At 39.5% G+C, this 15,967-nt stretch overlaps 2 protein-coding genes across 9 annotated transcripts in view; one reads left to right on the forward strand and one right to left on the reverse strand.

Moving 5' to 3' along the window:
* The window catches only part of ppp1r9ala (protein phosphatase 1 regulatory subunit 9A-like A), a 35,082-nt gene extending 25,630 nt beyond the window's left edge, over window positions 1–9,452 (forward strand). For 4 of the 7 annotated variants that reach the window (XM_037539271.1, XM_017692374.2, XM_017692375.2 and 1 more), the window contains 7 exons: window positions 115–166; window positions 254–325; window positions 543–744; window positions 2,913–2,957; window positions 3,877–3,993; window positions 5,393–5,581; window positions 6,206–6,364. In XM_037539271.1, the coding sequence (XP_037395168.1) occupies window positions 115–166; window positions 254–325; window positions 543–744; window positions 2,913–2,957; window positions 3,877–3,993; window positions 5,393–5,581; window positions 6,206–6,364 (836 nt within the window). Of the gene's footprint in view, window positions 1–114; window positions 167–253; window positions 326–542; window positions 745–2,912; window positions 2,958–3,876; window positions 3,994–5,392; window positions 5,582–6,205 lie in introns of all 7 variants that reach the window. The other 3 variants (XM_037539272.1, XM_037539273.1, XM_037539274.1) reach the window with 3 other exon arrangements.
* A 563-nt stretch (window positions 9,453–10,015) lies between these two features.
* Window positions 10,016–15,437, reverse strand: pdk1 (pyruvate dehydrogenase kinase, isozyme 1). Of its 2 annotated transcripts, none has more exons than XM_017692194.2 (11): window positions 14,760–15,437; window positions 14,533–14,674; window positions 14,247–14,336; window positions 13,565–13,749; window positions 13,237–13,332; window positions 13,016–13,093; window positions 12,835–12,911; window positions 12,529–12,627; window positions 11,019–11,129; window positions 10,519–10,632; window positions 10,016–10,327 (listed from the first exon to the last, which is right to left on the reverse strand). In XM_017692194.2, exons 1-11 carry the CDS (start codon window positions 14,866–14,868, stop codon window positions 10,187–10,189), a joined length of 1,242 nt encoding a protein of 413 aa, XP_017547683.1. In that variant the 5' UTR covers window positions 14,869–15,437; the 3' UTR covers window positions 10,016–10,186. The 2 variants fall into 2 exon arrangements, with proteins under 2 accessions (XP_017547683.1, XP_017547684.1); XM_017692195.2 differs by having other exon boundaries at window positions 10,187–10,327; window positions 14,265–14,336.
* Between the last annotated feature and the right edge of the window lie 530 nt (window positions 15,438–15,967).

Genomic DNA, 15,967 nt, shown 5'->3' on the forward strand with positions numbered 1-15,967 from the left:
CTCTAGTGTGATTCTGTGGTGTGGCAAAGACAGTAAACAGTTCTAACAGTGTGTGTAAGCTTGTATCTAATTTATTATTACTTATTTTTTATTTATTTATTTATTTAATTTTAGAGGAGTCAAGTGATGGAGCAGGAAAATCCAAAAGACGATTCCCAGATTTTGGGTAGGTGGGATAAATTTCTAACACACTCCAATGTAATCGGCAGAATGCTACAAGCTCTTCTTGACTTTAGAGTCTGTTTTCTTACAGTGGCCTTAGGAAGTCTGGCGGGAAAGGAAAGAAACATGACAAAGAAGCCATGAGAGCATCACTTGACAGCAGGTAGACACTGTATCAGATTTATTGTTTCCTGTTGCTTCTTTGCAAATACAAATGTTCAAGCAGATGCCTAACATTTTGAGCAGTAATTATTTATCCAAACTTGGTACAGAATTCCTTCAGTCCTTACTCTGAAAATTGCATCCAAAAGCCTAAACACTCATTACACTACAGTTCTCATGTGGAGTTGTTATTCACAGTTTGCCCTTCTTCTGTCCAGAGGATCAGCGGAATTGCTTGAAGAGACAGGAATAAACATTTCTCCTTCAGAGTCCATGGCATCCATCCCCACATGTATGCCTTTCTCTTGGTTCGGTGACAAGGAGAAGGAGAAAGAGAGAGAGCGAGATCCCTCCTGTTCCTCCAGTAGTCTGCCCTATGTTGCAGCAGAGCCTAGTGAACAGCAGGACCGTAAGAACAAGGTGCGTCTGCTATTATCTGGTTACCTTTCAGTTAGTTTTCTCTGTCTGGGACAGAACAGTCCCAATTCTAGTGATCCCTGCTTGTCCATAGTTTAGTGTGTAATTGCTTGTTTAATGCACTAGCAATTTGCAAGTACATGTTGAAACAAGCTCCAACTACATCACTCTTACATTCTTACTGTTGTTACAGCTGTTTAATTCTGAAGGACTGTAAATTAGTAGATTACGTTATTCTACCAAATGTGTTGGCTGTTATGTTTTTGCTCATTTCAGTAGCTTATGAAAGGATTTGTAGAAGCTAATCTACTGCGGCGGGGTCATTATGGAGATAAAACTGAAGTCTTTGGAAAGGATATGGGGTAAAAATAAAATTGCTTAGCACTGTAACAGTATTCTAAAATGACTTTAGCAGTCAGCACAAAAATCTGGTGCATAGTAAACGCCTACTGAATTGGATTGGATTTAACCTTTAAAGCCATAGCTCCAAAAAATGGCACAGTATGTGAAATGTTAATTAAAAACAAAGCAGTGATTAGGAAATTATATTTTAAATTAAAAATTGTCAAATTGACAACACCTTCCAAAAAAGTTGTACAGAACAAGATCATGTTTACTGCTGTTACATCACTTTTGCTTTTATTAACACTTAAATGTTTGATGACTTAAGACACCAGTTGATCTAGTTTTGAAATCATGATTTTTGGCAATTCCTCTGTTCTACAAGTCTTCAACTGTGCAGCCATTTGGAGCCTTTGTCGTTATATTCTTAGACTGTACATGTATTTGCTTCTTAGGCAGGCAGGCCACTATAGCACCTGCACTGTTCCACAGCCATGCCTTTTAACAGGGGCAGAATGTGGCTTGGCATCGACCTACTGAAATAAGCATGGATGTCCCTGAAAAAGACATTATCTTGGAATCTGCATATGTTCCTAAAAATGTCATTACAGATGCAGGTTAACTGTGTTATGGACACTACTGCTCCTTGCTCATTAAGGATTTAGCCCTTCCTGGACATTCCTTTTATGTCTAAGAAATGAGTTGTATCACCTGTTTATTTACTTCGTAAAATGTTCTAAGTCTTAAAAAAACCCTGTTCAAACTCTTTTGGAAAGTGTTGTAGACATAAGTTTAAACATGAGTGTATATGGGAAAAATAAGAAAGTTGATGTCATAAAACATCAAATGTCTTGTCTTGTACTTTTTTTAAACACTTCTAGTCGACTCTTCACTCCTTTCTGGGTTTATTTGCATTTCACATCCTGCCCAAGGTTTTTTGGAATTGAGGTTTATAGTATTGACTCTGCCAAAGAACAAGGCTAAAAACACACTTATTAAAATATAGCACAAAATTAGCTCTTAATATGCTCCCTTGTGCTTGTTTTGGGCACAAGTTGTTATTACCAGAGGAAGACTTTAAGAGTAAAGACTGTTAGCTTAGTTACATATATTCTGATGATCTCCCGTTCTGTTTGTTTTCTTTTGGCTTAATTTAAGCCAGAGCATAGAATCATCTCATAGATCCCACTTATTGCTGTCCAGGTGTTTCCTTTAAACCTGTTGTACTACTCCTGTTTTACTGCCAAAAAAAGAGAAGCTTTTGCTAGTTTATAAAACCGGTCTGACTACCTAAATACATGGCAGGAAGCCTCCGAGGCAGAGATTGAAACTGAGAATGATCTGGGAGCTCAGATGTGCTGCATTCCTGCCTCACTAACCATATGGTACTCATCATTAATCAGTGAGACAGACGAGGAGGAAACGGCATGAGAGTTGAGAAGGAATAAGAAAGAGGAGAAGAAGGGCAGAGACATTGAGAGAGATCAGTAAAGGGGCAGTGAGGGAGAGGAGACTGAGACAGAAAAAGGGCAGTTGAGAGGAGAAGAAATAGATAGATGAGCGAGAGAGACAGAGGAGGATTCCCAGGCTTAGCTCACAGAGAATCACTTTAAATGCTTTAATCTGTTCAGATAGCCTGGACTAATTCAACAGGCTGTGGAAGCTGCCTTGGATGGCAGGACTGACATTTTTTTGAAAAACATAAGGCATGAACTAAAGCCTCTGAAACTGGATCTGCAATCTGAAGTGATGAACATTTATACCATGCTGAGGACATAATCATAATGCCACTGATGCCTTCGCTGACTAACATCCCTTTTTCCAAACAGACAAACCTCTCCTGGTCCTCTTTGTTCAGTCGATCTTTAGATTTGGTACAGTATATTTCCCCCCTGACTCTTAAAGGAGATTAATTTACTTCTAGATCAAGCTAACAAAATATTGGTAGAAATGTAGCTTAAAATCATACTAATATATTTATTATTTAATTTAATTTATTTATTTATATTTAAATGTAATTAGTGCATGCTGCTAGGGGCAACTTCTTGTACAAAAGAATATAGTTTATGCCTGACCTTATTTGTATATCCTGTGAAATCTGGTTACCTGCATGTGTGCTCTTTACATTGCTGTAGTGAACATGAGTAGGTTTAGAAAATTTATAGGCATAGAAATGTTGTGTTGTGATGTTTGCTGTAGCGGAGTAGTTTTTGTTTGTTTGTTTGTCCGTCTGCCCCCACCCTTGTGCTGATAGTTGTAGTTGTGGTAGTCGTTGTCGATTTGTTGCCATGTAACTGAGACCACTGTTAGTTCTGCATGCTGATTTGATCTTGCTGAATGTCACCCTCTGTGGACAGTGCTGGCCCTGTTGTGCATGTAACAGCTATGTTGTCTCAGGTTATTGAAACCTATCTTTACTGAAAGTAGGTGAACCCTAAATGTGTCTTAATTTTAGATATTCCCACTTGTGAAAAATCCCATTGCTGTCTTTGCATTAGCTAAATGGAAATTTGAATTTTGTGTGACTGTTAGCCTTTAGACAAGCTGTAGTAAACACACATGTAGAGCACTCTTTAGCAATTTCTATACTTGGTAAACTTGATAAGTGATGCAGTGGAACTTTTTATGGCAGATCAGCAGGGTCAGCACGTTTTGACAGTCTGGGTTTTTAAACTTCTGTGTCACACAGTGTCAGATAACTCTCTATGTGAATAAGTGTCTGCTGTCTCTGCATCTGAAATAATTAGCGTAGCTTGTTACAGGTGAATATGTTGTTTTCCCCACCTATTCCAGAGCTGGTCAGTGCTAGATGATTCGAATCCAGGCAGTCCCAGTTCAGAATTAGCAGGGCTAGTGGCAGAGCCCAACCTGTCAGGCCGCGCACACACTCTAACCTTCTCTTCCAATGAGGTGAGTGGCGCACAGCAACCCCACACTGACCTCCTTATGCTTCTCTTGTTTTGGGCCTAAAAAAGATTGTAGTGAAGGTCAAGAATTGTCTGCAGAGGGGAAGTCACCCCTCATAATGTGCACTGCGTAGTTCCTACTTTTTTTTTTTTTTTTTTTTCTTTTCTTAAGAATGGAGTGTATGGCTGCATGCATTATCTGTAGTATGCTTTTTAGGGCCAGAGTGACTGCTGTTTTGTGTTACTTATAATCTGCCTTGGTATATGATGACAACCACATAGCGGCTGTTGCACTTCAGCTGTTTCTGTTTCTTTTGTTTTGTTTTTTTTATGATTTTCTTTGTTTTTCTCCATGTTGATGAAACCTTGTATGCTATGAGAGGGGCTGCTGTTGATCAATCAAGTGATCTGCTGCAATGATTTGTGAATGAACTGTGCTGTTTGCAGAAAGGAAATACAAAATCTGTTCACACTGCAGCTGCCATGCATGACACAAGATTCTAATCCTTTGGCTTGTCAGGAAGCCTCTACTTTAGAAACATGTGTTTAAAAGTTTGTGTTGTTGCTGTGTAGGCATGTGCCGGTAAACAAAAATGTTATCATGATGCAGCTTAGAACATGCTACTAGAACCTGTACTGTAGAAACATGAAAATGGCATAAACTATTCTATATTGAATAATCATGTACCTGCTGTGCCATTCGTTATGCAACAGTGCTTTATATGGAAAGCTATTTTACTTTGCTTGTTCCAGTTTTACATCGAATCATTTACTAAACATTTTAGCTGAAAACTGAACTCTCTATATTATTGTATTGGCCTGTTAGCTGTTTCATTAAACAAAAGCAAATTCTAATGTAAGGTTAAGTTGGCTTTCATGCCCTGTATTTAATACTCTTGAAGTTTCTGACTGCACACACAAACATGTATTAATGAGACACTGAGCATTTTATCCCCTCTTCAAACTGGGCAGAATGTGAGTTTTCACCTTATTCATGGAGAAATTCTCTGTCTGCCCCTTCTTTTTGCTGTGCTGTGGCAGCTATGATTGTTAACAGGCTCTAATCAGAGAAGGGAGCACAGCATATCACATCAGAGTGTGACAGTGTAACAGGAGTTAAAGCAGAGCTGCTCTGAACCTTTTTAAAATCTTTGGTGAAACTGCAACTTGTTTGAATAAATTGCTATAAGTGTATTTCAGAGTGTCCATGATGAACATTACTGTGCACATTTAATATCGCTGTATACAGAATTACTGAATACCGGCACATGTCTACTGTTGTGCATCTTGATATATAAGTATAGAGAAAAGGTTATATTTAAACTCATAGAATGATCACAAGCTCTAATTACTACATCAAGTTAAGTGTGTGTATGTGTGGTACATGTGTTTTTCTCCTGTAGATGCTGGATGATGAGCCTTGCTCTGGAGGAAAAGATTACCAGTGGCAGAACCGCCCAGTCTCTGAATGGACAACTCAGCAGGTCTGTCACTGGCTGATGGGCATGAACATGGACCAGTACACTCTGGAGTTCACTACAAAGGGCGTTGATGGACAACAGCTGTTGAACCTGGACAGTGACAGACTCAAAGTGGGTGAATGAGTCAAGCAAAATAAATCCATAAAAAAAAATCCAGTATTTGTGTACATTATATGGAGTCAGAACTTAGGAAGCAAATCAACATCTCAAGTATAGTCATTCCTTACTGTAAAAATACCTGGACTGTAAACGTTAAGCTTATTTCAGTAGTTGGGGAAACGCAGTCCTTCACTTCTACATTAATAAAAAAAAATAGTTTGAAGTTCATAAAGTGCACAAATTAATGTAGGTACACTGTAACATCTTGTGTAGTACATAATTTTTGACGTTCAGGATCAAAAGTTAATGTTTGCCCATTCACTGAACTTTAGTTACACTTCTTTTCAAAATATAAAATATCGCCTTGTTCAAAAACATGTATAGTTGCTAAAAAGGTTGTAGTGAAGTACTACGTTTACTTTGTCTTTTGTGCCACAGACTCTTTGTAAAAGTCTCCTCTTCAAGCTTTGCCTCAGCATTCATGTTCATCAAATGGCATTATTAGTCCATTTGACCAGATCTAGTTAGAGAAACAAGGATGCTATATTGGCTCTCAAAGAAAAGGATTACCTAACAAATCATAATGTATCTATCTTTTTCTTTTTTCTTTTCTTGAAAAATCTATTTCTGTCATAGGTGCTTGGGGTCTCTAGCCAAAGTGATCGTGCCATGATTAAGAAGAAGCTGAAGGACATGAAAAAAGCACAGGAGAAACTGGAGAAACAGCGTGAGAAACGTGAGAAAGAAGCAAGACGAAGCGGGAGATTGTCAGGCAATACTGATTCTGTCTGCTGAGCCCATTGTGTGCTCTCTTTAGGTCTCTTGCTTCTCTTTCCTCTCCCTCTCTCTCCTCTAAAGCCTTGACACACTAGTTTGTGGCAAGCAGGCAGCTGATGGCTCCTTTTCATTCTACAGCTACATGCAGCACGCTCTTGGTAGGAATTGTTAGCCAATGTTAATCAATAAGGCACTCTGATTAATATTCAGTGCTCACTAATGTAAATAATGTGCAAAACCTCACAGAGCTATATGAATTAGCTGCTCTTCTTAATCCCGATAGGTGTAGTGAGTGAAGCACATTTTAAGAATCTTGAAATGTAAGACCTGCCAAGTCCTTTCATATCCTTCACCTTAGGCCTTAACACCAAAGGAAACACCAATGTATGCTGTGTCTCTTCAGTCTACTCCATGTACACTTTCCCCAAATGTCCACTGCCTTGCACAACCTATTAAGAACAAATGCTGGAAGAAATTCCCTTTTACTATTACTAGTGTACTATTGTTGCATGACGACAAGACTGAAACCCTTCTTTGGGCCAGATGCATTGGTTAGAGAAGTGTTTTATTAGACAGCCAGCTGTGGAACCTCTAGCTGAGTGTGATTTTATTGGACTAACTTTAACAGACCAAATTGATTTTTAGTGTATTTTATGAGCACAACAAAGAAAAGCATTTCTTGTGTTGAGGGGAATATGATTTGACAGTTGGCTGTAACATTGTCACACAAATACCACTAATGCGGTGGAATGTGTAATGCTTTGAAAACATTTTATATCTTTATTTTTTAAAAGGACGAGTGTTGCCTGTGGCCCTGTATAGACCTTTTTGCTGGAACTTTGTACAGTCATAGAGTGAGAGCACTATATTGTCTTTTAAGAGACAGAGGTTCATCTGTTTTTTTTTTGTTTTTTTTTAAATGTACAAATAAAATGTTTTATACATGTCTATTAACTGCATATCTTTAAGGAAAAAAACATTTGATTTTAACTTTTGTACACTTTTCTACTGAGTAGAATAGGTCATGTTAGTCATTTTGTGGATTATAAAAGGAAAAAAATTGAAAAGGTGTTGCTGTAGCTTGTTCTTTTGACTGTGTTGGTTATGCTGACTTCATTTTGCTGGTTGACCACATACTGCGAATCTTATACAGTGTCAGTGATTTTGTACCAAACTATGGACAGTTTCTAGTTATACTGCAAGGTTCAGTTGTTTTCTTTTGTTTGAACAAGGGAGAGTGCAATCAGGTTTGGTGTAGAACTAACATTACCTGTTTTCAGTTTTGTCTGCATTGCCTGTTCTCATTTTGTTTGTTTTTAGTCATCCTGAATGTTAGCAAAGTCGTGACTAAAACCCTGTAAATTTGTCTGCAAAGGGACGATTGTGATTGTTCAGCTACAGGGCTTTTGTCTTATCATGTGAGGTCCTGATACCCAATCATTTCTCTGGTACAAGTGTATAAGCTGCACCAATAAATTCATTTTCACGTGGCTTTCTGACGTGCCAGCATGTGAGTACTATGATGCTCTGAGTTGCCAGTTACACCTACCTTGTACCTACGCTCATTGGCCATTTTATCAGATACATATACCACACAGTCTCCCATGTAAATATTGGAACAGCAAGGCAGATGCTTTTGCATTGCACTAAAGACAAAAGATGAATGAGATGATGGATCAGAATTTCAGATTTTATTTCCTGATATTTACATCTGGATGTGTTGAACTACTTACAACAAGGTGCCTTTGGTGGCAGACCACCCATTTTTAGAGCGAATGTATAAGAACAAATAGTTATAAGCTAAAATAAAGTAAATAAGACAATGTTTGGTTTCATATCCCTTGCTTGAAATAACTGCAGTGTTCTACAAATACTGGATTCTGATACCTTCACCGCTGCCCTGTGGCAGTTGTTGATGTCACTGACTGTTCGGAGGTTTTTCTTCACAGCTCTCAATGTTTATCAACTGTGGTTGTTTTCCTTGGCCAACCTGTTTGATGTCTGATTGATGGAAACAATTGGCGTGCTTTCTTTTTCAAGACATTCCAGAACTGTTGTACTGGCTATGCCCATTGCTTGTGAAAATGCTCTGACAGATTTTCCCTCTTTTCTCAGCTTGAAAATGGACAATCTTTCTCCCATATACAGCTCTCCAGCCTTCATGCTGGTTTATACTAACAACAAATGCAGTCTTCACAGGCAAAACCAATGACTCAAACCAAGAGTGGACATTCTGAGCTGTTAATGGTTTGGACGGTTAATCTCGCAGGCTCACCAGGGCAACAAGAAACACCTGCCATTTACATGTTCTGGTGTTTTTGCCCTCTTGAAAAAAGGATGAGCTCCAAAAAAGATGCCAAGTTTTAAGTTGTTTAACACATCTAGATGTGATGGATTTTATTTCCTTATATTTACATTTTCATACTTTGATCTTGAAGTGTTTTCAGTGTACAGCAAGAACAAAAGAACTGGCTTTGCTATGCTAACGTTTTTGGAAGAGACTAAGTACACTTTGTAGGTATGTAATTACTGACCATAGCCATCTGCTGGTGTTAAATTTGTTAGCTTATGGTGTCAGCAGGGATGCCAACATGGTTTGTATTGAGGTGACAGTCTGTTCTCAGCTGAGCAGTGACGATGTGTTTAAAAACGCTGACAAATTATGCATAATAATAGATGGACTCTATTCAATAACGGTATACCTGCAACACCATTACTTTTTGTAATTAACTAGGTATGTGCATGAGCTGCAACTAATATTTTTATCTATGCTTGTAGTTACGCTTTGTCAGTTACCTGTAAAGTGAAAGACATGATTATTGACCATTTGGGTTACTCTCCACACCCTTTACTTTGCTGGGACATCAGAATGGGTATCAAACAACTATACACTTGATCTGTTCCATAATTTAAGTTTTACATTTAATATAAATAATCATGGTGAATAGAAGCATAGCTTACACTCTCATGCATGCTGTCAAGTTAAAAGGTTTTATATACAAAGCAGCAGGATAGCATGACCCTGGCTATACGAAGCATTGGAGAGTTAAAAACATCCCTTTCAACAATGTACATGACCATTTTCATTACACACTCAGCTCCCAAAGCTGAGGAGAAAAATAAACCCACACTATAAATGCTTAGCCTTTCATTGAAGATGATGTGATGAAAATTTGGTTGTATTTCAGATTAATGCATAAGCATTAAAACTGAAAGTCAGTCTTTAATACACATGAGAAATGCTAAGGAGATTAACCACTTTTGCAGAAAGTTGTAATGTGTGTTAAACTAATTTCACACAATTAGCTGAACAGTAACAATTAAGACACCACAGACACAGACTCTGTTACATAAGAGTCAGTTGATCCTTTCAGCATTAGCCTGATGACCTTTGGTTTCAAGGGTAATACCTTCCAGAAATTGGTATAAACAATTCTGAAAATGTTTTTGCAAAACTAAAATAAATTATTAAATTTATTTTATAATCATTTGTTTAGAAAGCATCATGGAGCAGTACATAATGCTGCTTGACCTGTAACACCAATATATAGTTAAAAGGCATTTAAACACCTAAAGACATCAATCAAATCAAATCACATCAAAAAATCACTCAGGCTAATACAACACAAGTTCAAACAAACCCCCCCCCCCCCCCCCCCCCCCCCCCTAGTAGTGCAAAGACTGGTCATAATATCTACAAAGCATCATAATACATAATTATCCACTGTACTGCAATAAAAATGTTCCCATTTGATGAAGCCCTTGTCTCTGCTCTGTCTTGATGCTGAGACCCAGGGGTGGTAATTTCCAGACCATGGATGATGCCTGAAGTACAGAGCTCTAAATACTGCGGAAGGTGGTCATGTCTTTGGGCTCTTTGCTTGGCACACACCAGTCATCTGCCTCATGGATGGTCTTGTAATGTTTCCATGCCGACTTGTTATAAACTGGGAGCCTTTCGATGGACTCTGTAGAAAGTGCCTTCAAAAAGAGTGATTTATAATTCCAATTAACAAAACAGACTACCTCTCTTTCAATTGAATTTTTTCAGACAAATTTTTTTGTGCCACTAAGTCTCTTAATAACAATTTCAGCACACTTCCAACTTCATCATTTCAATGACAGAAACAATAAAACATTTAATCTTCCTAAATGTACACAAAACCACTTACTCTGATGTATATAACTGCATCTGTGCCATAGCCCTCGAGTGAATAGAGCTTCAGATCCCCCTGAAAGTACCTAGCATAAAGTCTGGAGATGGGAAGACCATAGCCATAACCAGCCTGAAGACAAATTTATTAAATTAGTGGGATTTATGGTAACATTAAAAGTCATACACATAGACCAAGCATTTCATTGTTTATAGCCACAACTGGGCCTACTACTCTTACTCGGATAACTGCATAGAAAACTTGACAAATGTTCTAAGTTTTAACTTGCGCTATTAATATGATCATGCATCCACAATTAGGAACAGTCTGAAAACTCTTAACCATCACTGAGCGCAGGCCTAGCCACAACACACACATCATGGACAGCAATATGTTATAAATATGATGAATTGACATTGCAATACAAAAGTGTGCATGTGTCTGTCTGGGTGTTTAACGGGTACATTTCTATACATTTCTGCCCATCAGTAAACCGTGCAGCTTAAGATTAAACTGACCAGAGGTGCAGCGCGAGCTGAGTCCATTTGAGGCCGAGGAGCAGTAGAGTAAGTGTATGTGAACAGCCTGTCAATCTTCCTCAGTGGAACTCCACCCCCATGATCACTGACCTATGAGAGCACAGGATTGATGCGCTTGAAATGGACTTTGAAAATCTGAAATCTATGTTTGAAAAAGACAAACTCCTACATATATGTATACTTTAACAGAACAAACAAATGTCTAATGGAAGATGCACTGATAAGTGGGGTTGGAAGCTGAAAATTATGTATATGAAGGGCTTTGAAATTACACTTGAACTGCTGAGTAATATAATTTATATAATATAATTTGCCAACCCAGTCTACATGTGTTTTGTGGATTTGGAGAAGGCTTACGACCGGGTTCCCTGAGATATCTTGTGGGAGGTCCTCCGGGAGTATGGGGTACCAGGGCTACTACTCCAGGCCAATGAATCTCTGTACTCCCAGAGTGAGAGCTGTGTTCGTATAATCGGCATTGTCAGACTCTTTCAGTGTTAGCGTAGGCTCTGACAGGGTTGTGCCCTGTCTCCGCTCCTGTTTGTGATATTCACGGACAGGGTGTCAAGGCGTAGCCAAGGTGTAGCCAAGGTCAGGAGGGCATTATGTGTGGAGGCCGGAGGCTGGCGTCTCTGCTGTTTGCAGACGATGTTATTCTTTTGGCTAAATCACATGGTTGCCTCCAGCGCTCACTGGAGCGGTTTGCAGCCGAGTGTGAAGTGGTTGGTATGCGGATCAGCACCTCCAAATCTGAGTCCATGGTCTTAGCCTGGAAAAGGATGGCATGCCCACCCCAGGTAAGGGGAAAGAACTTGCCCCAGGTGGAGGAGTTTAAGTTTAAGTAATGGGTCTTGTTCACGAGTGATGGGAAGAGGAATTGTGAGATCGGCTGCAGGCTGGGACAGGCCGCAGCAGTAATGCAGTCACTATACTGGACTGTAGTGGTGAAGAGGGAGCTGAGCCATAAGGCAAAGCTCTCTGTTTACCGGTCGGTCTACATCCCGACCCTCACCTATGGTCATGAGCTGTGGGTAATGACAGAAAGAATGAGATTGTGAATACAAGCGGCGGAAATGAGCTTTCTTCGCAGGGTGGCGGGCTACACACTATTTGATAGGGTGAGGAGCTCTGCCATCTGGGAGGAGCTCGGAGTAGAGCCGCTACTCCTCTGTATTGAAAGAAGCCTTCTGAGGTGGATCGGGCATCTGATTCGGATGCCCCCTGGACGCCTCCCAGTGGGGGTGTACCAGGCACGGCCTACTGGGATAAGGCCCCGGGGTCGCCCTAGGACCCGCTGGAGGGATTACATCTCCAAGTTGGCCTGGAAGCGGCTTGGGGTCCCTGGGAATGAGCTGGAGGAAGTTGCAGGGGACAGGGTCATCCAACTGCTACCGCAACCCTATCTGGATTGAGCTGTCAATGACGATGATGAAAACACCACATATGAAGAATGAAAATGTAGCTTAAAGTTCAGAGTGTGTGCCTGTACCTTTACAGTAAGGTCTTCATTGCCCAGGGTGATCTGAACACAAATCGGAGGATACTCCATAGCATCTCCGCACAGCTCCATTGTGGCTCGCATGGCATTCTAAAGGAGTCACAGGACATATTATAAGATCTGAACTCCCCAAACAGCATCCAGCAACATAATAACTCTGCATACCCTTAGTCATAATCACAGAGCCAGAGTTGTTTGGTTCATGATTTATATTCATTTTGCCTACCCCACAACTTGTGCTCAGTTCAATACAACTTTTTAATGGACATTTAAAAGGCAGGAAACTGTACACAGTACCTTGAATAATTCAAATACCATGTGATACAAATGGGACGGCACATAAACCACAGTTATGGGTTTAGTAGGTTCTTTGACTGCAAAGAGAATTCCAAGAAAAACATTCATTTTATTTAATAATTTCTTAATATTCATTTTATCATCAAGAATATAAAGAACCTGAAACTGATAGTTCCATTACCATTGAATTCTTCCAGTAATAATTCTGGTGAATTCATGTAGTATCGGTCACATAATGTTCTAGCATTTTCATATGCATCTGCAACAAAAACAGATATAGCACTTTTTCAGAGCCCTTTCCATCAACATGACTTGTTTACCAGAACAGCCAAGCAAGGTATGGATATTAACATCAGTCATGAATCTGACTCTGGTCACTGTTATATCCTGCAAGTCTCTTACCTTTAACCACATCAGTAACACGACAGTGAGGATCAATACTGCCTATCTGCTTAGGATGAGCTGGATTCACCCGCACTCGTCCTCCAAACAACAGGGCTTAAATGGGCAAAAACAAGTATGTTACATGTAATACAGGGTTAGGGTTAGTTCACTAAACAATGTGTATAGCAAAAAAAAAAAAAACTTTAAATTGACAAATAGGTTAACAATTAGGCCAAATACACAAGTGATAGGTGAGGCAGACTACAATTCATTACTACTGCTGATGCTGCTGCTACTAGGTTAACAAACAAACAAAATAGAGGATAGCATAATAATACGATCTCACTGTGCTGGTTGAGGAGCATTCTGATGGAGATTCTGCTCATATAGAAGCGATCCAGGAAGTACTGCATATTTTGGCTAGTTATTGGGTCAGTGCCATAGGTATCCTTGTACTCAACCACTCCCTGAGCCATTGTGGGCACCACATCATTATGTCTGTTGCGGATCTTTATCACGGCATCTGTGAAACTGAGAGCAGCAACATGTTGACAAAAGGTAAGGTGAGAGGTGCACAACAGCACAAAAAACAACAGGTATTCGTAGTTGTGCTGTACTGATGCTACGTGGTATGACCAACAAGAATTTCAATCATATTTAAGATAAGATAAGGCAAGATAAGACTTTTATTATCCCACTGGGGGAAATTTGCATTGTTACAGCAGAATCCACAGTAAGTAGATAAAGAGCAGTAAGTAGACAAAGATGTGCATCATACAAAATATAAGTTATGCTATATAAATAAATAAATAGAACGAACACTGCTTTTACCAAAATAATATAGAAACATTAAATGAGTGGAATGGTCTACATGTTAGAATTTATAAGCTCCTATTGTGTAGTTAATTTAGACAGTAATAGGATCTGTATCGGTACTTGGTATGGCCAGACACTTGAGGATCAGGTGTCAATACAGAAACAGAAAAAGTGGTACCGATTCATCCCTAACTATTAAGTAGTACACTTACAGATGTTTATATACATACTCAAATATCACTTTTTCATCGTTGGCATCTCTTTCCTTGAACTCGAGGATATCTTGGAGGCTTTGAATGTACCTGGAAAGAAATGTCAAAGAAAATCTATAAGGGCACATGCAGTAACTAAACAAAGTCCCACTATGTACTCCAGTCCAACGAGGATGAAGCTGGCTGTACAGGGACCAGAATGGAACTGCTCAAACACTAAAGTGGAATGAAAATATGAATAAGAAATTGTAACTTCACCTTTGCTCCAGCCTATAGACTCACTCACCAGCTTTGCACTAGGCGCACTGAAGGCGTCCTCAGAAGGTTATCAGGTAGCAAGTTAATCTCTTTCATAATGTTTGCCAGTCTGACTGGCAGTTCCTGCCTCAGGAACATAAACGACGTTTTCTCACACGCATTTTCTGAACCTGGGGAAAGAAGATACAAAGACGCAGTTTATCGTGTTATGAAAATGCTTCCACAAAACACATCTACACAGAAACAGAAACTTACCGAAATCCAGAAATTGTTTCATCGAAAGAGGCGACGGAGAGAATCGAGAATACTGGTCAACCAGCTTCCCGATAGAAGCGTTTTTCATTAAAGTCCTTAAAATCCTCATAGTGGCAGTTTGGCTTCTGCTACCAAGCTATCCTTTTGAAATTTTATCAGCTATGTAACGTAAAATTGTACATATTAAAAATGCTGCTTCCAATCGGTCAACAGTGAGATCTAACTTCTAATCTGAACAGCTAACGTTAGCCCATTTGCTAGCGAGACAGAAAAGCTACCCTGTTTTGATTCCTAACGGCAGGTTTTTACCTGAACTGTGTTCGCAGAGCTAAGCTTTACTTTCAGCTGTCTTAGCGTTATCTGTTTGCCTTAACTAGACCGTCTCACTGGCGACATGCCAGAGTCTTGACACCACTGTCTAACTGTAAACAAACCTGGCTACCGGTGTGCGTGGATATCTAGTCGGGAAAGCCAGTCAGTATTATGACACTTTTGACAACATTTCAGTCTCCACAAACAGCAAGCCGAAAGCTTAGGAGAACCTCCTACAACATCGCATCAGCGTGAGCAGTCTATGCTCAGCCATTAAACGAATAACTTCAGCACTGAGGGTAAAGTAAGACCACCAGGGTTAGGGTTAGGGACGCTCTCCAGATATCAACAGAGCTGTATGTTAAATATGACCCGGATGAAGGACGTTCTCATTGGCCATTGAGAAGCTCAAGGCCCTACGCCTCTCGCGTCATCATATAGTGAGTCTGACCAGATGCCTGAACACATTTGAGCAAAGATGATCTTTAGGCGGTTTCTGGACAAATCAATCTTAGCGCTGCATGGCGTGTTCGTCTTTTGCTTTGTGCCAACATCTCGAGCCATACTACGCCTATTAGTACTACGCAACAATAAACCCATTCATGCCCAGCAGCTAAAACTTGTGTAGTGAGAAGAAATGGCACAGAACTTTTCTGACTGGTGTTAACTGAAGAAATGCTATAGCTTTACCTCAGATGAAGCGGTGCTCATTTGACTTATTTATATTATTTCTATATTTGTATGTAACGTCTTTGTATAATTCACAATCAAATTTGGATTTTCTATTTAAATATTCATATTTAAATATCAGGGCACATGTGATCAAAAGACTACATTTAAAGTGATAAATTACATGATGAAACTTTTTAATAATAATAATAATAATAACGGTCATA

The sequence above is a fragment of the Pygocentrus nattereri genome, chromosome 6 (genome assembly GCF_015220715.1).
Source record: "Pygocentrus nattereri isolate fPygNat1 chromosome 6, fPygNat1.pri, whole genome shotgun sequence".
NCBI classification, from domain to species: Eukaryota; Metazoa; Chordata; class Actinopteri; order Characiformes; family Serrasalmidae; genus Pygocentrus; species Pygocentrus nattereri.